The following is a 17,221-nucleotide window of genomic DNA, read 5'->3' on the forward strand; positions in this document are numbered from 1 at the left end:
CTCAGGAGGAAAGGGCTGAGGACTCCAAGGAACAATCAACCAATCTCCTACCTCCTCCTCCTCCTCCTCCAAGGCTCCTTCTTGTGCCCGGTGGGGCAGAGAGGCCGCATTAGAATTCTCTCTTTGACTTAAATAACAAGTGGAAGAATTTCAATGGCCTCGTGGGGCCTGAGGATGTCGTCAGGGCGGCTAGAAAGAAGGGGATGCTTCATTTCCAGAACAGAGGGGCTGAGTCTGTCTCTGGAGGCCAGGGCTCAGGAGCTCGGGCAGGCCTGAGCCTTCAATTCTTGGCATTTACTCTGCTGCTCTGACTATTTTCTTCTCGCATTCATGGTTTATTATTTATAGAGCGGAAGGCGTGTGGCAGCTCCTTGGCAGGTGGGATGTGCAGGAGAGAGGCCAGAGCCGCGCCCCAGCACCCTCCCATCCGCCCCCAGGGAGTGAAGGAGGAGGCTGAGGAGTGGGTGTGAAGAGTGCACGCTTGTGTGTGTGGGAGGAGGAGAGGGGTCTCTTAGGAAGGTGTGAGCTGGGCAGAGGGAAAGGGGGAGGGGTGATGGGGGGGTCTTTGTGAAGTAGTCACAGTTGCCATCTATTACTGAGTCACCGTCTCTGCAAGGCACTTGACATATGTTACCTCCCTTCCCTATAACTCCCAGGGAGGAAGTATTCCTAAATCCATTTTCCAGATATGGGGACTGAGACTTAGAGATGTAAAATCACTCTTAGGAGGCCCTCTCCTAGTTGGTGTCAGAGCCAGGCTTTTAACCAAGTGCTCTATATTCCATATTGGGGGAGAGGGCAGGCAGGAACGAGAGTCACTCCTCTCTCTGGACCAGGATGACTGGTCCAGATGGGGCATCCGGCCAGGCATGATGGCTCATGCTGTAATCCCTGCACTTTGGGAGGCCGAGGCACGTAGATCACTTGAGGTCAGGAGTCAGAGATCAGCCTGGCCAACATGGTGAAACCCCATCTCTACTAAAAATACAAAAAAATCGGGCGTCATGGCATACGCCTGTAATCCCAGCTACTGGGGAGGCTGAGGCAGGAGAATCGCTTGAACCCAGGAGGTGGAGGTTGCAGTGAGTCGAGATTGCACCACTGCACTCCAGCCTGAGGGACAGAGCAAAGCTCTGTCTCAAAACAAAACAAAACAAAACAACAACAACAACAAAAACAAGATGGGGCAGCGCAACAGCTCTTCCCACCATAACAGCTCTTCCCCCCATATCTGTCACTTAATTGTGCTGACAAGGTGCCTCACAGTGCTACCTTGGGCTGAGAGGATGGAGTGGAGAGCTGAGAAGCCAGGATTCCAGACCCTTCTCTTTAAACCAGAGCAGCTCCTTGCTTTATGTATTGAACTCCCACCTAAGATCTGAAGTTGAATAATGAAGCTGAATATTATGAACCACAGCATGTGGCCATACAGATGGTGAGTTTGTGAACTCACCTTGTATGGGGGAGGAACAGAGCAGGCAGGGCAGGGCTGTGACGGGGCCAGAGGCTCCAGCGGCCACCAATGACCCTTCAGCGCAATGGGGCATCAAAGGCCTGGGAAGTCCAAGGCCCTGGAAATCAACCTCAGGCCAAGCACAGGTTATTGCTTCCAGGGACTCAGATCCCAGGGATTTCTTTCAGCTTCTCAGGTCCTTATAAGATCCAGAACGGGGATGGGCTCTTGGGAAGTCCCACTCCACAGAGATGAGTGGGGATTACCACCTGGGCCCAGGAAAGATGTGAGAAACCTCAGGTAAGTCCAGGCCTTTCTGTGTGCCCTGGAGTGGGTAAAGGAAAACAGTGATGAAATGGAGTCAACCACAGACAAGCAGCTGAGGCCAGAGGCAGGGGTGAGAGCGTATGGAAGATGACCAGGTGGTGTGTTTCTGAGAAGTTCTCAGAGAAATGATGGGCTCATGTTAGGCAGAGTCGAGGTTGCCGACCTGGTCAGGATGATGGGGAAGAGACTGAAGTATCAGTGATTAACACTACAGCCTTTAAAATCCCTTCAAATTCAGTTGGGTCCAAGCCACTGTCACCTCTCTCCATAAACCACCTCTTAGTAGGTTTTCCTGCACCCACTCCAACTCCCTCCACTTCTAGGCGCATCAGGCCGGGTGGTCTTCCCAACTCAGATCTCATCGTGTCTGTCTCTCTCTCTCAAACTCACGTGCGCGCACACACAAAAGTGCCCACAGACACATGGGTTAAAATGCTTCCGTGGCTTCTGTTTATTCATCTCCTGTAAAAACAAAAGCTCTCTAAGGGTGTCTGAGGTCCGGCCTCTGTGTGTGTTCCCATCCACTGTACACCACCCTCACTCACCTCTGCTCCCTTGGCTCCAGCCACAACGACCTTCTTTTCTTTCCCCTGTTTACCAGGCTCCTTCCCTTTGCAGAGGTGGGTTTCTCTGCCCTGAACTCTCTTCCTCCCCTCTTTCACCTGGGGTGCTCCTACTCATCCTTTGGGTCTTGGCTAAAATGTCACATCTCCAGAAAACCTTCCCTTACTCCCTGACCAGGCCAAACACCTTCACAGAAGCGGCTGTTCTGTGTAACTGTTCACCTCCAAGCCAAACAGTTGACATTTCACATTTGTGGACATCATCAGATGAATGGCCATCTCTTGCCTTCTGCTGTAAGCCCCACTAGGGCAAGGACCCTGTCTGCTTTTGCCCCCCGTTCCATCCTCAGTCCACAGTGCGTGGCATGCAGAGATGCTGGTACATTTTTGCTAAATTAATGACGGTGGACTCATGAAGTCACAGCGTGCGTGGGTTCACATACACGGAGATGGGACTCAGGTCAAGGGACTGGGCTGCAGAGGGCGCTGATGTAACTGGAAGGCAGTGTCCCGCGGGGAGCTGTCAGGCTGGGAGATGGATGGGGTTGGAAATTAAGATGCCAAAGAGCTTCGCATGCTCGCTCCAGCAGGCTGGGCTCCAGCCCTGAGACCTGGAGGATTCGATCTGATCATGATGAGAGAGAGACAAGGGCAGTGGGGGCTGAGAGGGCTGGTCGAGGAGCCCACTCTCTATCCTCCATCAATCTCTGCCTGGAGCCAATGGAGCCAGGCCAGATGGGGAAAGTGCTGAGCCAGCTTTTGCACTCACCTGGGCCAACATACCATCTTGTGGCTATAAACAACCACAGCATTGAATATACACGTGAACACAGAACATTTAAGAACCAACTTTGAGCCAAGCTCTGGAGATGCAGACAGCGAACACTTGCAAACCTCGTATCTCACAAAACCTCAACATTGGAAGGGAACTTCATGGCCATTTAATGCTATTCCAAAGCTTGAATCCCTTTTCTAAAATCTCCCAAAGGAGCACTGGATGGTGCAGACTTTTTACAATACCTGCCCACTGAAGCCTACCAGCGCTTGGCCAGCACACAGAGCAAAAAATCACCTAAAAAGTCACATCTAGCCACCTTTCCCTCCACACCCTCACATAAACTTCAACTTTTCAGGCAAGGAGGCTTGCATGCAGCTTCAGCCCACAGTCACACAGGATTCTCCTTTGACCCGCTTGAACTAACTCCTAACAGTCAGTGGCTTGCTGCCTCGAATGCACAGACCCATTGTCTCAGAGAACAGCATAAGATTGGAGACCCACACCCCAGGAAAGAAAACCTTCGAGGTTTCTGCCTGTATTTCCTGGTGCCCACCAGTGTGTGGAAATGACCACAAGAAGGATAGGACCTGCATTCTCCCCCAGCCATTGTCTGCTCCACAGCCCTTTGTATGTGCGTGCACGCGCGCCTCTGTGTGTGTGTGTGTGTGTGTGTGTGTGTAGGTGTGTGCTTCCAGGCGGTGGGGGCTGAGAGGGGATGCCTGCACCTTCCTGGCCCTTAAGCAACGGCTAGGATGCGTTACATGGCACTGGGTCAGGGAGAGGTGGGGAACTTATGCTTTTTGACAAAGGGGAGCATTTCTGGATTCCTGGAGAGGAAGCTGCGCTGTGTTCAGAAAAGCTCCTTTTCTCCTTGGCCACTCTTCCCTTGGGCCTGTGTTTGCTTCCTCATCAAGGGGCAGTTCCCTCTTTGTCCTCCCCTTCAAGAGCACAGCGCTTCTCCCTTGCCCTTCTCTCTCTCACCATCTCACCCATCCATGCCAGAAATAAATTCCTCACTCTGAAATGGGCCCCGTTCTCTCTTTCCCTCCCGGCCACCAACTTGACCAACCTGCCACCACCCCCTGTCTCAGTACCTTCCCTTCCCTATTTCTGTGCTGTCTTGTCTTTTTGAGACCCCGAAGAGTTGACTGAGGGGAATTTGAAGATGTAGGAGGGGGGTCTGCCTGTTCTCTGGTTGGAGAGATGAGAGCAGGGAGGGTGGAGATGGAGCTCCTGAGCCCTCCCTCGGTGGAGGGCAGTGCCAGGGCAGGGACCCTACTCCTCTGAGTGTGTCTCTTGAAACCACTCTCAACCCTGGAGGATGAACTGGGAAAAGAATTCATCTGGGTGAATTCAGGTCCTAGGTGGGGGTGGCAGAGGCCAGTCTTTAGGACTCGGCTCCACAGAAGAAAGTGTTTCCCCGGGAGGGGAGGAGCTCAGAAAGCTGGATGCAGGTTTCTGAGGCAGGAGGGTGAAGATGGGACGCCAGGCAGCCCACCCCGCCAGGGACCTGAAGGGCCACAGACTCACCCCACAAAGTAGGAGATGATCAGAAGCTGAACTACACGGTTGATGATCCCGATGGTCCAGCTCTTCACAACCACCGATTTGGTGGTCTCATAGGTGAAGAAGTCGGATATGCAGTTCATACTGAGAGAGTGCTCAGGGGACACTCAGAAGGGGGCCCAGTGGTGGCCTCAGGAGAGGGAGGTCCTACAGGACAGGGAGACAGGATCACGACCTGGAGGGGGCAGCTTAGAGGGGTTGGAGGAATGGGGAGCCTGTCCCTTTAAGCCAGGCAACCCTAGTCAGGTTCTCTCTTCTCTTGATACTCTGGCTTCCAAGAGACCAGGGCGGGGGACCCCCTTTTTGTTCGTCTCCACCCCACTCCCCTGTGATGTCACAGCAGGGGTGGGGTCTCCAATCCTGGGCTCCTGATTGCCTGGGATGTAGCTGGCTGGAGCCCTCTGGGACTAATGTTTTATCTGCACTCTGTCTACTGTTTCTGTTCTGTTCTCTTCTGCAGCATCCTCATCCCAGCTCACCAGCTGCTCACGCTCTCCCTAAAGCCCTTTGCAATTTCCCGTCCCCTAGTCACCTAACAGCCTGCCTGAACTGAGGACCCCCTTCATTCCTGCGTGCCAGCCAAATTCCACCCAGTTCTGCAGCCGTCCCCTCCTTTCCTGAGTTGCCCCAGTGGCATGGGTCAGGGGGAGAGGGTCTCTTGAAAGTTTTTCTGGGTTTTCTGGGGTGTGATGAGTAAAGACTCACATATTTCTAACTCCAGTTGGTAATGAGTTTCACTCTACCTGTAGCATAGCAGTTAGCACTTCTTTTTTTTTTTTTTATTTATCAAAATCATTTGTTAGATTATGTTTTCCCGAAAGGTTGGGGCTGGGTCTTTCTTTCTTTCTTCCTTCCTTCCTTCTCTTTTTTTTCTTCCTTCCTTCCTTTATTTTTTCTTTTTCTTTTTCTTTTTTTGGCAGAGACTCGCTCTGTTGCCCAGACTGGAGTGTGGTGGCGCGATCTCAGCTCACTGCAACCTCTGTCTCCTGGGTTCAAGCAATTCTTGTGCCTCAGCCTCCCAAGCAGCTGGGATTATAGGCACCCGCCACCATGCCTGGCTAATTTTTGTATTTTTAATAGAAACAGGGCTTCCACGTTGGCCAGGCTGGTCTTGAACTCCTGACCTCAAGTGATCTGCCTACCTCGGCCTCCCCAAGTGCTGGGATTACAGGTGTGAGCCACTGTGCCCAGCCAGGGATGTTTTCGTCTTGTTCAAGTTCCTCAAATCCGAGAAGTGTGCTAAATTAGTAATCGGCCCTCAATATCTATTTATTAAACCCAGTTGAATTTATATTGCTAGATAATGCTGGAATAGCCACTACTCAGAGGTTAAAGCTATGAATTCAGGGGAGAAGGGTGCATTCCTGTTGTCTCTTACCTCAGGATTGAGTTAGCAAGCTGGTGTACTGATTGTCAGGGAAATCTTGAGTTTACATATTCTGTACTAATGTCTTCATGTAGGACACATACCATCAATCATTCTGAATATACAGTCACTGTGATTATGACAGAAGATAACTGGACTGGTGGTGGTAAGGAGATCTGGGTCCTAGCATTGTTGCCAACGCACTGTGACCCTGGGCAACTCACTCCCCTTTGGGTCTCAGTATTCCCATCAGTAAAAGGAGGTTGGGGTAGAAAAACTAAAATATATTTTCCAGGTCTGGTCTCTGATGTTGCAAAAATGCACTCTGGGACTATATGAGGGAGAGCTGGCTTCCGCAACCCCAGGATGATGTGGTTTCAAATCAGTTCTGGCTCCAAAGTGAATCTGATACCAGCACTTGAACTGGATACGGCCATTTGCCAGCCTCTTGGGGGGACCTATACATTTCGGTTAGGGATGTGAAAATTTTGGGTGTAGACAGTGAACTTGACAGGTCAGCCAGAAAGCAGTGCACCCACGGTGACACCAACACCCGCATTCTCTCCGCAGCCAGTGCGAGAGGTCGTTTCTTCCCACAACTGTTACAAATACTTTTCTTCGTGTTCCATCGACTCCTTTCTATGACACAAACTATTTTGCAGAGAAACGGGCACGCATCATTTCAACACGCCCCCCCACCCCATTCCTGTACTAAGCTAAGTCTGATACAATAAAACTACACAATTTCTCTTCAGTATCTAGTCTCCACTGAAGAAGTGTCTGTAGTTTCTAAAGAGCCCTACACAAATTTTCTAGGTAGATTCCACCCGGCTGAGAGAGACTTCACGGCAACCACTCTTTCCTCAGGTCCTCCAGAGTCGCTGACGCTCTATGCGACTGTCTCGCAGGCGGGCCGGGCTCGCGTCTCTCTAGCCAGCTCGTCGTCTCTGTGGCCTGTGCACGGCTTCCGGTGGCGGGACGCGGGGCCGCGCACGCGGGAAAAGCTTCCCCGGTGTCCCCCCCCCCATCCCCCGCCCCCCCGCGTCCCCCCAGCGCGCCCACCTCCTGCGCCGGGGCCCTCGCGAGGCTGCAGCCTGAGGAGGTAGGTGGTGGTCGTCCCCTGGTCCCAGGAAGGCAGGGGCACCCCTCCCCCAAGGGACGCTAGACATGGACCATTCCGCGTTCGAAATCGCGGGGAGCGGGCGAATCCATCCTGTGGGGCGGGGGTGAACCGGGGGCCCGCGGGATGGTGGGAGCGCTGCGAGGGAAACCCTGCACTCTGAGCTGGATTGGGGCGCGTGCGAGGTGCGGGCTGCGGGCCGACCCTGGGGTTCCGCTGCTCGTTGCCATGGCTCCCGCCAGAGCGGCTAGAGCGGGCGTCGGGTTGGGTGTCAGCGGTATTCCAGGCCCGGTTCTCCACCTGGGCTTGGGCCTGGACCCTCGAGCACTGCAGCGTCCGTCTGTAGGTTTCCAGGCAGAGGAAATCCTGAGACATCCCAGGCGCAGTTGGGAGTTGCTGCTTGGCTCCATCCGTGAGCACAGCGAGGTGCTGTCTTTCATGCTTATCTGTCTTCCTCTTGAATTTAGATTCCCAACCTGCTGAGCATCCGCCCACCCACTCAGGAGTTGGGGCCCAGCCCTCAGTTTACTCGGTTTCCCTTGTGCAGCCTGGGGCTCTGCCCAGGCCACCACAGGCAGGGGTCGACATGGCAGAGACACTGGAATTCAACGACATCTATCAGGAGGTGAAAGGCTCCATGGTGAGAATGGCTTGGGCAGTTGATACAAGTAGAGAGAAGGAAGGAGGGTAGAGTTTTTGTCCATTAACGAGAGCTTGCTTTGGTAATGTTATTTTGGAAAAAGAGGACTCAGTATAATGTGTACCTAGTGTCTCCCCCAACACGAGGCAATACTGAGAGATAGTCTCAGAGTTATAGGGACCGTATATGCTCTTCAGTTCCCAATTCCTGTTTTACAAATGAGGAAACTGAGAATCTGTTAAGGGTTCTAGATACCAGAGCCTGGTTTGGAATCTAGACTCCTTGCACCTCAGCTGTTGCTCCTGCATTGATAATCTGGCCAGCCCACTCGCAGCTGGAAAGTGTGTTGGGTAGAACTGTACCCAGGACATGCTGTGTACTGTCCCCATGCATCTGGGCCTGCTTTTCTTACAGAATGATGGTCGACTGAGGTTGAGCCGCCAGGGCATCATCTTCAAGAACAGCAAGACGGGCAAAGTGGACAACATCCAGGCTGGGGAGTTAACAGAAGGCATCTGGCGCCGTGTTGCTCTGGGCCATGGACTTAAACTGCTTACAAAGAATGGCCATGTCTACAAGTATGATGGCTTCCGAGAATCGGTGAGCTGTCCCATAGCTATAAACCCCCTTTTTACTGCATCATCTTGTTTTAATCTTCTAGAGACTCGAGGTTCCTTCCTCATGTAACCCTGTGATTGCTAGTTTGGGCTCCTTAGAGCAGGACTGTGAGGCCATGAGGCAATCAGTATTCGGCTTTGCGTGTTGAAGTCTTGTGAAATTCTGTGTGCCTTGACTCCAGAAGATTTTCTTCTGTCTTGATTTAGATAGTAGTTTCTACCTGTGACTTTTATCAAGGTTCAGAATCTTAGCTTGATGTCTTTTTGTGTGTTGTTTTTTTTTTTTTTTTGAGACAGGGCCTCGCTCTGTCACCCAGGCTGGAGTGCAGTGGCGCAATCTCGGCTCACTGCAGCTTCTGCCTCCTATGGATTCAAGTAATCCTTCCACCTCAGCCTCCTGAATATCTGGTACCACAGGCACATGCCACCATGCCCAGCTGATTTTTCATAATTTTTGGTAGAAACGGGGTTTCGCCACGTTACCCAGTCTGGTCTTGAGCTCTCAGACTCAAGGGATCGCCCACCTTGGCCTCCCAAAGCGTTGAGATTACAGGCATGAGCCATTGCGCCTGGCTAGCTTGATGTCTTAAAGTGTGGGTTTTGTTTTCCATTTTGGACTGCTTGAGTTAAAGGCTTTATTTGATTTTAATTTCCACTTTCATTAAAGTAATACCTATACAAAGTTTATAAAATCAGATGGCCCATAACCAGGAATGTCAGATCCAGTGGCTAGAAGCAACCTCTCTCAACCATCTTTTAAACAATGTTAGAGGTGGGTTGCTAAGTCAGCATGAGTTTCTTTCTTTTTTTTTTTTTTTGTGACGGAGTCTTGCTCTGTCGCCCAGGCTCGAGTGCAGTGGCGTGATCTCGGCTCACTGCAAGCTCTGCCTCCCGGGTTCACGCCATTCTCCTGCCTCAGCCTCCCGAGTAGCTGGGACTACAGGCGCCCACCACCTCGCCCGGCTAATTTTTTGTATTTTTAGTAGAGACGGGGTTTCACCGTGTTAACCAGGATGGTCTCAATCTCCTGACCTCGTGATCCACCCGCCTCAGCCTCCCAAAGTGCTGTGATTACAGGCGTGAGCCACCACACCCGGCAGCATGAGTTTCTTATAAAGCCTATTTGGGACAGTTTCTCAGAAATAGATAATCCCAGGACATTCAAGTCGGTGTTAAGGCCACCAGGGTTTACTGGGATTGCGTTTTCTTCCCTCCACCCACAGGAGTTTGAGAAACTCTCTGATTTCTTCAAAACTCACTATCGCCTTGAGTTAATGGAGAAGGACCTTTGTGTGAAGGGCTGGAACTGGGGGACAGTGAAATTTGGTGGTGAGTCCTGGGGAAGACTGAGGTTTGGGGAGGAAGATAGGGTGAAGGGCTTCAGCCTTTTACTTGTTTTGCTCTTTTCCTTCTGCCACTGTCTCTGGTTTCCTATCTGTTTGCATGTTCATCGTGTGTTTATTGAGTACCTACAGTATACTGGGCACTGTGCCTGGGGTTGGGGTTACAGTGTAAAGAGACTAACCCCAGTATCCTGTCTCTGTGGATCTCAAGTTTGGTGGGAATGTTGCTTATGCAGACTTAAGGGGAGGAGCTTGTGGCTTGACAAGCCCTTTCCTCACAGGGCAGCTGCTTTCCTTTGACATTGGTGACCAGCCAGTCTTTGAGATACCCCTCAGCAATGTGTCCCAGTGCACCACTGGCAAGAATGAGGTGACACTGGAATTCCACCAAAACGATGACGCAGAGGTGTCTCTCATGGAGGTCCGCTTCTATGTCCCTCCCACCCAGGAGGATGGTGTGGACCCTGTTGAGGTGAGGCGTCCCCTGGTTGCCTTGGCAGCAGATGGTGCTGGGCAGGCATTGGCTGGCCTGGGAGCAGGGCCTGCTGCTTGGTTACCAATGTGTGCTTTTTGCAGGCCTTTGCCCAGAATGTGTTGTCGAAGGCGGATGTAATCCAGGCCACGGGAGATGCCATCTGCATCTTCCGGGAGCTGCAGTGTCTGACTCCTCGAGGTCGTTACGACATTCGGATCTACCCCACCTTTCTGCACCTGCATGGCAAGACCTTTGACTACAAGATCCCCTACACCACAGTACTGCGTCTGTTTTTGTTACCCCACAAGGACCAGCGACAGATGTTCTTTGTGGTAAGCAGAAACCCCTATGGCCGGATAATCGTGGTTTTTGTGTGTTAAGTAGACGGACCTCACTGGTGTGCAGAATTCTATGTTAGTGAATCGCAAGTTGTTGTAGAGTATCAGTTGGTGCTCTTCCTTACTAGATCAGCCTGGACCCCCCAATCAAGCAAGGCCAAACTCGCTACCACTTCCTGATCCTCCTCTTCTCCAAGGACGAGGACATTTCGTTGACTTTGAACATGAACGAGTGAGTGTCTCCCTGGACTCGTTTCCTGCCACTGTCCAGGCAGGAGACAGGTGTGCCATTAGAAGGCAGTAGTGTTGTGACCTCACCTTGCTGTCTTTGTAGGGAAGAAGTGGAGAAGCGCTTCGAGGGTCGTCTCACCAAGAACATGTCAGGATCCCTCTATGAGATGGTCAGCCGGGTCATGAAAGCGCTGGTGAACCGCAAGATCACAGTGCCAGGCAACTTCCAAGGGTGAGAGTGTGGGCCTGGGATCCTGCCCTGCCTGGGTATGAGAAATGCTGTGTCTCCTTGGTAAACCCCTCCTGAGATGGGATTGCACCTGTTACAGGTCTGGATGGGACCTTGTGTCACAACAGGTGTCAACGCCTCTGTCAGAACAGCTCAGTGAGGTTTACTTAGTCGAGGACATGAGCACACATGTCGCTGCTGCTAGATGTGCCCTTTGCCTCTGCTGAGGTTGGCACTAACCAGGCTCCCTGCACCCTCTGTCAGGCACTCAGGGGCCCAGTGCATTACCTGTTCCTACAAGGCGAGCTCAGGACTGCTCTACCCGCTGGAGCGGGGCTTCATCTACGTCCACAAGCCACCTGTGCACATCCGCTTCGATGAGATCTCCTTTGTCAACTTTGCTCGTGGTACCACTACGACTCGTTCCTTTGACTTTGAAATTGAGACCAAGCAGGGCACTCAGTATACCTTCAGCAGCATTGAGAGGTGAGAACCTCCACCCGTCACTTTCTGGGCATCCTGGTCCTGAGCCAGCTTTGTCCAGGAAGCCCGGCATGGCCTGCGGCACTCTCCAACCCTAGAGCAGAATTTTTCTTCTGCTACATCAGGATTTGGTTATTTTCCCTGGAGTGCTCAGACTTTAGAAACCTCTCTATTGCTTTTTTTCTGGTCATTAAAAAAAAAAAAAACAAACCTTTTCTGTATTCTGAAAGCTATGTCTTCACTACTGACCTTTTTTCTCCTCCACTCCCCACAATGGAAATGCTATCTCTTTCTTTCCTGGAATGAGCTTTGTGCCTGAGAACATAGCAGCTAATGCTTATTTAGTGCTCACTGTGAGCTAAACGTTTTATAAGCATTTTCACGTGTAATCCTCATATCAACCTTGTGAAGTATGAAGACAGATGACCACATCCCCTGCCCCACACTTACTCTGCCCTGAGCTTATTTGGTAAACAGATGTGCACCCCTCCCTGCCTTTTCTTTCCCAGAGCTCTTCACAGCCATGCAGGTTCCTCTTTCAGGACTAATGTCAGGCTTTGGCTCTGCCTTACTGCTGTCCTCTGGGGGTCTCTAAGCTGTTGGGTTGGGTAGCATGGTCAGGAACTCCAGGCTCCACAGTCTACCCCAGCTCATGGAATCAGAACGTTGTTTAGTCCGCCCCTGTGTCGGCACTACCTCTCTGGTAACATGGTGCATGTCCCCTCACAGGGAGGAGTATGGGAAACTGTTTGACTTTGTCAACGCGAAAAAACTCAACATCAAAAACCGAGGATTGAAAGAGGTACTTCTGTGTGGGGAGGATGAGACCCTCTCCTGGTCTTTCTGTAGGGGAGAAAGGGGTGGAGATTTTTTCCGGCTTCTTTTTCACTCTTTCTTCTCTTCTTACCCTTATAGAAAAAAGAGGTGCGTGTGACCCTTTCCCCCTCCTGGTGCAGGTTTCCTCTGCATGACCTTAGACCAGTCTATGCAGCCCCCTCAGGAGCCCCCAGTGGGGCTGGGAGAGGGAGGGGCTTGGGGCTTGGACTAACCCAGTTGGCAGGAAGTACTGGGGCGTAGGCCCTGCACGTTGGCTGTGTGTGGACAATCCAGCCCCAGGTCTTCTGGGAGCTGCTGCTCTGACTTGACAGGCATGGGGGTGTGCTTTTGAGTGTGCAGGGATTCTGGCTCGAGGGTGAGTTGGCCCCACTGTGAACTCTTCCCTGGCTAGGGCATGAACCCAAGCTACGACGAATATGCCGACTCTGATGAGGACCAGCATGATGCCTACTTGGAGAGGATGAAGGAGGAAGGCAAGATCCGGGAGGAGAATGCCAACGACAGCAGCGATGACTCGGGAGAAGAAACCGGTGGGTTAGCCTCCGTGCTGAGCACGAGGATGGTCAGATGTTCCTTGCTGTGGCCCGGGCTGGACTCACCCTTGGGCCAGAGCTGGTGCCTGGGTGAGGGGGTGGGGATTTCCATTGGGGCAGAAGCTGATGCATCCTGTGCCCTTTTTCAGATGAGTCATTCAACCCAGGTGAAGAGGAGGAAGATGTGGCAGAGGAGTGAGTTTTGGTGGTACCTTGTGGGGATAAGATGGTGACCCATAAGCTTAAAGGACCAGAAGATTTCTGGACATTTCTCATGTCCCAGCGTTAGCTACTGACCCGGAATGGGAGAGTGACCTCCAATGAGGTGATACACAAAATGTTTTGGAGATTGTCAAGGGCTTCGTAAGTGCAAGGCACATTTTGAAGTCAGAAAAGTATAGTGGGGTCTATGGCCATACCACCCTGAATATGCCAGTCGGGGCTGGTTCGTAGTTGGATGAGGAGAGAATGGGAATGAGAGCTGGTGCTTGTCACTTATTTCCTGGAGGTTGTCGAGTAAGTCATTGAATCTCAATTTCCTCATCGGTAGAAATGCAGTAGTACCGACTTTTTATTAGCAGTGTCAGAAATGTGACTCACTCTCACTTTAAAAGGAAATATATAAAAGGGAATTTCATAAGTTCATGTTACTGCAGAGTCTGGGGATTTAATTGACTTCAGACACTACTGGATTCAGGCACTCAAATCTATTTCTTCTGATTTCCGTAATTCAAAATAGGTTTGCCCCATAGAGTGCCCAGTGACTCTTAGAAGCTCAGGGCAGGCTTAATCCTACTGGTTTAAAACAACACCAGAAGCGCCTCTTTTGGTGAACAGCATAGTGAACACAGTGGTTACCTGCCCCTTCCTAGCCTGAGTTGTTAGGATGGGCCAGGGTCTGATGGGCCAGAAATAGGCCAAGTGCCCACCCTTAGAGCCTGTGGTTGGGGTGAGCCCTTCCTGAGTGGGGGCAAGGTGGTTCCCAACAGAAAATTGGGACTCTGCTCTCTTAATCCAGAAGGATTGTAAAAGAATGTCAGGCAGCAAAAAAACAACCAACAGGAGTCCCCTAGTTTAGCCTGCCACATGTTTATGAAGGTGTATGAAAGCTTCATGAGCAAATACTTGTGAAAGTGCCTTGAAAACTGTCCAGCAGCATACAGGTCTAAGGTAGTTTCATTTTTTGAGGAGTTTCACATATATCAGATAAGACTGTCAATTACAGGGGTGGGTACTGGGTTGGACTTAAGTTGGTTTTCTTCTTTTTGCAGTAACTGATTATCTTTTCATCAGAAAAGACTGTAGGGGCCGATCCTTTTGTAGTTCATAAGCATGATGGTTGGGTGTTACGTGCGTGTGTGCAATGTGCCACCCTCCAGCCTTGTTATGATGTTGACACATTACCCATCTGACACGAAAAAAAAAAAGACAAAAAAGACTATAGGGTAGATTAAGGTGATTACTCCGAAGGAAGTGGTGAAGTGGATTTGGGCCATGTTCCAGGCATGAATGAGGCAGTGTTTCTGCCCGTGGTGTCCTGGGAATGGACTAGGACCTGGTTTGGCTATGCCCAGGGAGATCAGCTGAAGCTCACTGATTGATTTTCATTCATTAATTCTGATCAAGTAACCCATTGCTGTGGCTGGGTCTGGAGAGGGCATGGCTGAAGCCACCTCAGTGAATGGGAGGAAGCAGTGTTGGGGATTGGTGGTGGATCCTGTCCTCTGGTCTTCTTCCCTTGACCCTTTTGGGTGGGTATCTTTGGATTTGTTTTCCTCCTGCCTTGAGGCCATGGGGTCCTGTCTTCCCTCCTCAAGTCTAAGCCTGGCTTGCTCTCTGGCAGGTTTGACAGCAATGCCTCTGCCAGCTCCTCCAGTAATGAAGGTGACAGTGACCGGGATGAGAAGAAGCGGAAACAGCTCAAAAAGGCCAAGATGGCCAAGGACCGCAAGAGCCGCAAGAAGCCTGTGGAGGTGCAGACTGTAGATGGGAGGGGCTGTGTGTGGTGCAGTGGGCGGGGGTGGGGGAGGGTGGGAGGCATTCTCTTTACCTTCTCCTGTCCACCACCAGTAGGACCTGTTCATTGGTCTTCCTTGGGGCTGTTTTTTGTAGCCAATGATTATAGCCTTGAGGGGTATCTTCTTGGAAATTGTTCTCACTAGCCCTGAGATTAATAAGCTTCTGGAAGGTCTGAATTAGGAGATGGGCTTCTGTCCTGGTAAGCTAGGCACTGAATTGCAGAGGGGAAGGAGATACTATCCTTGCTCTTAGGGAGTGCGCGTCTCGCCTGATGCTATTTAGTCCTCTACTATTTCTCCAAGTTAAGTGATCTAAATAATTTATTTGGGAAAATGTATGGGTCCTATGGGAAATAGCTGAAGGCGTTTGGGCTCTTATGCAGGTGAAGAAGGGCAAAGACCCCAATGCCCCCAAGAGGCCCATGTCTGCGTACATGCTGTGGCTCAATGCCAGCCGAGAGAAGATCAAGTCAGACCATCCTGGCATCAGCATCACAGATCTTTCCAAGAAGGCAGGCGAGATCTGGAAGGGAATGTCCAAAGAGAAGAAAGAGGTGAGCAGCAGCAGAGGAGGGGTGATGCCTCTCATGGGCTGGCAAGAGGTGCTCTCTTGGCATGGTGAGTCCCATGACTGATAGGGGAGCAGTATGAGCCATTGGTGGGACTTTCTGTATCGATTTTGCCTGCATCAGGGGAGAGGGGAGACGGGAGAGGTCTTATTCTTCACTGTTTTTTTCTGTGTGTGTGAGACAGGAGTGGGATCGCAAGGCTGAGGATGCCAGGAGGGAATATGAAAAAGCCATGAAAGAATATGAAGGGGGCCGAGGCGAGTCTTCTAAGAGGTGAGTGTCGAGAACGTGGCCCAGTCACTGATTTTTGTGGCAGGTTTTTTTTTGTTTGTTTTTTGTTTTTTATACAGGCCAAAGTTGAGCATTGGAAAGTTAAAGACAGCAGATATGCTTCTGACTGCAGTAGGGTAGTGCTTCTCAAACCTGGGTAGGCCGTTGCCCAAGTATGGGTGATACGATAGGGCATTCAAGTCACTGGGGAAATATGGCCCATTTTCATGGACTATTTTATTTGAAGGTATGGGGGAATGAAAAAGCTATTATGGAGTGCAGTGCACAATTCACATGAACTTTTATACAGCAAGAAATGTCAAGTAGGTTTTGCATATGGGGCTGCTTTAGCCTATGCCCTCTGATTCTTCTGGTGTACTCATGATACTCTCCCTTGGTGCCCTTCAGGCTGACATGGCTATTTACGTTCAGAGTGAAATGGGCTGTGTGGCTGGGATTGAGAAAGGCCTTGTTAAAGCTGGGAGAGGTTTGGTCATGGTGATAGGGGACCTGGAGGCCTAGCTCGTCTTCCCTCTTGCCAATACAGGGACAAGTCAAAGAAGAAGAAGAAAGTAAAGGTAAAGATGGAAAAGAAATCCACGCCCTCTAGGGGCTCATCATCCAAGTCATCCTCAAGGCAGCTAAGCGAGAGCTTCAAGAGCAAAGAGTTTGTGTCTAGTGATGAGAGCTCTTCGGGAGAGAACAAGAGCAAAAAGAAGAGGAGGAGGAGCGAGGTGCGGCAGGAATGTGGGGGCTGTGGGCTGGGCAGCGTGAGGGGCATGTGTGTCTGTGTGGGGTTGGTCTGTAAGAGTAATGAGTTGGAGTGAATGGTGGAATTCTGAGGTTCTGAAGGTGGGTGCTGTAGTTGGGAGGCGGTAGGGGATTGCGGGCCCTTCACTGAAGACTGGGTGGGGCACCCAGGACTCCACCTTTTCCCTGAAGACACCTTTGGTTTTCAGGACTCTGACGAAGAAGAACTAGCCAGTACTCCCCCCAGCTCAGAAGACTCAGCGTCAGGATCCGATGAGTAGAAACGGAGGAAGGTTCTCTTTGCGCTTGCCTTCTCACACCCCCAGACTCCCCACATTTTGGTACCAGTTTCTCCTCATGAAATGTAGTCCCTGGATTCTGTGCCATCTGAACATGCTCTCCTGCTGGTGTGTATGTCACTAGGGCCGTGGGGAGACTTCTTAACTCTGCTGCTTCCCAAGGATGGCTGTTTATAATTTGAGGAGAGAGAGGGTGGGAGGCAGGGCAACGCAGGATCAAAATCCTCATCTTACTTTCCCGACCTTAATTAAGGATGTAGCTGCTGCTGGTCCTGTTCAAGTTGCTGGAGCAGGGGTCATGTGAGGCCAGGCCTGTAGCTCCTACCTGGGGCCTATTTCTACTTTTATTTTGTATTTCTGGTCTGTGAAAATGATTTAATAAAGGGAACTGACTTTGGAAACCATGTCTTTATGCT

The 17,221-nt window shown here is 51.0% G+C and overlaps 2 protein-coding genes and 1 non-coding gene across 3 annotated transcripts in view; 2 read left to right on the top strand and 1 right to left on the bottom strand.

The window, feature by feature from the left end:
• P2RX3 (purinergic receptor P2X 3) overlaps positions 1 to 4,770 on the bottom strand; it is a 32,796-nt gene extending 28,026 nt beyond the window's left edge. Inside the window, exon 1 of the mRNA XM_037999312.2 lies at positions 4,652 to 4,770. Within this exon, the coding sequence (XP_037855240.1) occupies positions 4,652 to 4,770 (119 nt within the window). The remainder of the gene's footprint in view (positions 1 to 4,651) is intronic.
• A 2,227-nt stretch (positions 4,771 to 6,997) lies between these two features.
• On the top strand, positions 6,998 to 17,206 carry SSRP1 (structure specific recognition protein 1). Its single transcript, XM_007998493.3, has 17 exons — positions 6,998 to 7,155; positions 7,641 to 7,813; positions 8,228 to 8,413; positions 9,654 to 9,759; positions 10,055 to 10,245; positions 10,350 to 10,580; positions 10,715 to 10,818; positions 10,921 to 11,049; positions 11,311 to 11,532; positions 12,259 to 12,331; positions 12,758 to 12,896; positions 13,049 to 13,094; positions 14,743 to 14,872; positions 15,301 to 15,471; positions 15,671 to 15,759; positions 16,304 to 16,490; positions 16,716 to 17,206. Exons 2-17 carry the CDS (start codon positions 7,760 to 7,762, stop codon positions 16,785 to 16,787), a joined length of 2,130 nt encoding a protein of 709 aa, XP_007996684.1. The 5' UTR covers positions 6,998 to 7,155; positions 7,641 to 7,759; the 3' UTR covers positions 16,788 to 17,206.
• LOC119624645 (small nucleolar RNA U13) lies at positions 14,211 to 14,313 on the top strand. Its single transcript, XR_005240798.1, has one exon. It is a non-coding gene; the product is annotated as a small nucleolar RNA U13 (small nucleolar RNA).
• Positions 17,207 to 17,221: the final 15 nt, after the last annotated feature.

Source organism: Chlorocebus sabaeus, chromosome 1 (genome assembly GCF_047675955.1).
Source record: "Chlorocebus sabaeus isolate Y175 chromosome 1, mChlSab1.0.hap1, whole genome shotgun sequence".
Lineage (NCBI taxonomy): Eukaryota > Metazoa > Chordata > Mammalia > Primates > Cercopithecidae > Chlorocebus > Chlorocebus sabaeus.